Source organism: Haplochromis burtoni, unplaced genomic scaffold (genome assembly GCF_018398535.1).
Source record: "Haplochromis burtoni strain Fernald_Lab_line unplaced genomic scaffold, NCSU_Asbu1 Contig_4856, whole genome shotgun sequence".
NCBI classification, from domain to species: domain Eukaryota; kingdom Metazoa; phylum Chordata; class Actinopteri; order Cichliformes; family Cichlidae; genus Haplochromis; species Haplochromis burtoni.
The window spans coordinates 1-2,989 of record NW_024587217.1 but is presented as its reverse complement, the minus strand read 5'-3'; the positions used below and the strand labels follow the sequence as shown (position 1 = coordinate 2,989).

General features: G+C 40.7%; 1 protein-coding gene across 1 annotated transcript; it reads left to right on the top strand.

Annotated features, from left to right (window-relative positions):
* Positions 1-1,726: 1,726 nt before the first annotated feature.
* LOC106633022 lies at positions 1,727-2,822 on the top strand (the record flags this gene model as incomplete). The annotated part of the gene is given in 1 exon segment (XM_014331790.1): positions 1,727-2,822. A coding segment is annotated over 1 exon segment (1,002 nt), but the record flags the coding sequence as incomplete, so codon positions are not given.
* Between the last annotated feature and the right edge of the window lie 167 nt (positions 2,823-2,989).

Below are 2,989 nucleotides of genomic sequence, written 5' to 3'. Positions count from 1 at the left end.
AGGTTTCGACTATGGAGCCTGAGGGTGTGAATAAAACACAGGAAATCAAAGTTGAGCTCAAAATATATATATTATGTTTGTTATGAGGAATATATAGACAGATGTACAAAAAAATAAATAAATATGCATATATATCACAACCAAAAATAATGTTGACAATACAAAACAGCTTATTGGGTTCCAAAAGGAGGTGGAATGAGGTGTAGTCCAGTATGTGAGTTATTTTAGTTCCATGGACCTGTGATAGGTCATGTGTCAACAATTTGATTCAGTCCATAGGTTCATAATCCTACCGCAACGTAGCGGTGGTCGGGTGGCTCGCCATCTCACGCTGATCAGGGCTGATCGCGGGAGAAAAAAAAAAACCTGACCTAAACAAGGTCAAAAACATAAATTATCATTCACAGAAGAAAATGAAACAGCATTCTACTGCTGTGACAAAATAAATACATAAATCCATAAATAACAAAGTCAAGTAATCAATGCCACGTTTCATACAACAATCAATAAACCATCATCTCTTATAATGAATTTCATTCTAAATACTATTATAGAAAAACATTCTCATGGGTCCCATCAAAGTATATCAGCGTTAAAGCTAATAAATATTATCCAAAGTTAATCAAAATATATTTACAAAACTCATTTAATCACAGGTGTTGCGCAACAGATTCAATAAGCTCAATGGAATTTAACTCAATGCAAAATCTCATAGGCCGTTTTGGCATTTCATCAGAAAAGTAACAAAAAACATCCAAAACGGACAAAACTACAAAAATCAAATCACTCGTTCAACTCTAGATACATTAAGTCAACATTCGTCCATAACGGAATAAACAAAAACAACAATATTCAATAAATAAAACTAGTAATTGCACTTACTGTCGCTAGCCTAGCTTTAGCTTACTGGTTTTAGGATGTGCGATCGCGGCTCCGCATTGTCATTAATTGTGACAAAACAAAACAAACAAATAACTCACCGTTGAGTCGATTGTGAGGTAGTGTAAAGATGAATGAATCGGCCGGGTTATTGCACGCTGTCAACTGGCCTGTAGTGCAAAATTTGTCGATATCTGACAAGTACGCCAACCACAGGGACAACAGCAGCCAGAGGAGCAGGGACATGCAGCTGATTGACCAAATTATCACAACCTGGATTCATTCCCCCCACAATAAAGGGACTGGCGGAATTGGGACAAATTGGAACAAAAATCAGCTGCTATAATGCGCTTACCTTGGCCAACTGCAGGCAGAACACTACCCTAAATTTGATAATGAATTCATTATAAGAGAGCTTAGTATAGGTCTTTAAAACAGCCTGCGCCCATCTCAGCACACAATTGCATAATAACTCCAGTGAAAAAGCCAACTTGGCACTGTCAGAAGAGTACAACTCATAGTTATCTGAACTATAACAGATAACAACAAAAGGAGTGCCCAATTACAAGTTACAAAAGCTCTAATTCAGAAAAGGATAAGGACCCACGCCTAGAACATAAGACGTGGTTAGCTCACACAGATGTAATATAACATTCACATACTGCAGATGCTGGTGTTACAGCAGTTTGGTAGTTGGTAACATTTTCTGAACATCCAAACTAATTTCCTGAGGGTGATAGTTTGAGTCTTATTCCATTCCTTGGCAAAATCCGGTCGTTAAGTTGATGACGTGACGAATCCTACTTCCGGGCCTAAAGTAGTCTGCGTTTAACATCTTTTTCAAGTGGCGAGCCAGCCAGGAGCCTTTGTGTGTGAATATTTTGGGGTCATACATACAATTTTCTTTACTTACTTTATTTTTGCTGAAAATCAAATCAAAAATGGATTCAGTTGCACTTTCCGGCATAAATATATCACAGTCTGTGATGATCTCCGGTGTGTCTAACACAAAAGCTGATAACGAAATTCTTGACTACTTGCGTACTTATGGGAATCTTAACCGTCATTTTTACGTAAATGATCCCGCGAGTACTTTCTTCAAAAACCTGATCGCTGAGTTTGTAGATACCACTGCTTTTACAACTCTAGAGCCGTTTCTGCCTTACACCCACTGTTCTAAAATTGTTGCCGACCTTGTGTTCCGCGTCACAGCTTTGGCCTGTGAGTACGCCGCCACAGAGGACAGCAGCAGTCCCCCTCCCAACTACCTCAAAGAGCTCAAGCATATTGCTGACCGCAGCGGGCACCGGTTTGAAGATGTCTTGAAGACGGTAATGAGGCAGATTGGCCAACATTTGCATGAAGCAGGAGCAGATGATGAGGAAAATGGAGTAGACGAGGACAATGGCATAGAGGAGGAAGAAAAGGAACTGGAGCAGCAGCAATTGTCTTCACCCCCTGCCGGACAGGTTTCCACTGACCAGCAGGGGGCACGACCTCGTCAAAGCCAGACTGGACCAACTCAAAGAGTATCACTCACAGCCCATGATCTCAACCCACCACAAATACAAAGGGTTGTTGTTGAGCATGTGGTCCGAAACCCAGACATAAGCACCACAACTTCACTACGTCTCCGTGCTTTTTCAGGAAGGATTCCTAAGCCAAGTAGTGAAGCAGATTTTGAATCATGGCGTTCCCAAATTGATCTATTGCTTGCCGACCCCAGTTTGTCAGCTCTATACGTCACCAGACGTATTATAGAGAACCTGTTGTCACCTGCTGCTGATTTGGTTAAAGGTCTAAGTCCCAACACACTGCCTTCAGTCATACTAAGTGTACTTGACTCCGCTTTTGGAACAGTTCAAGATGGTGAAGAATTGTATGCTCAATACTTAAATATTCTTCAAAATCCAGGTGAACGACCATCCGCTTACCTCCAAAGATTGCAGCTAACCCTCAGCACTGTTGTAAAGCAAGGAGGACTTGCAGCTGTTGACATGAATAAACATCTGCTGAAGCAGTTTTGTCGTGGGTGTTGGGATAACACTATACTAACCAAATTACAATTAGAACAGCAAAAGGACAACCCACCACCTTTCTCTGACTTATT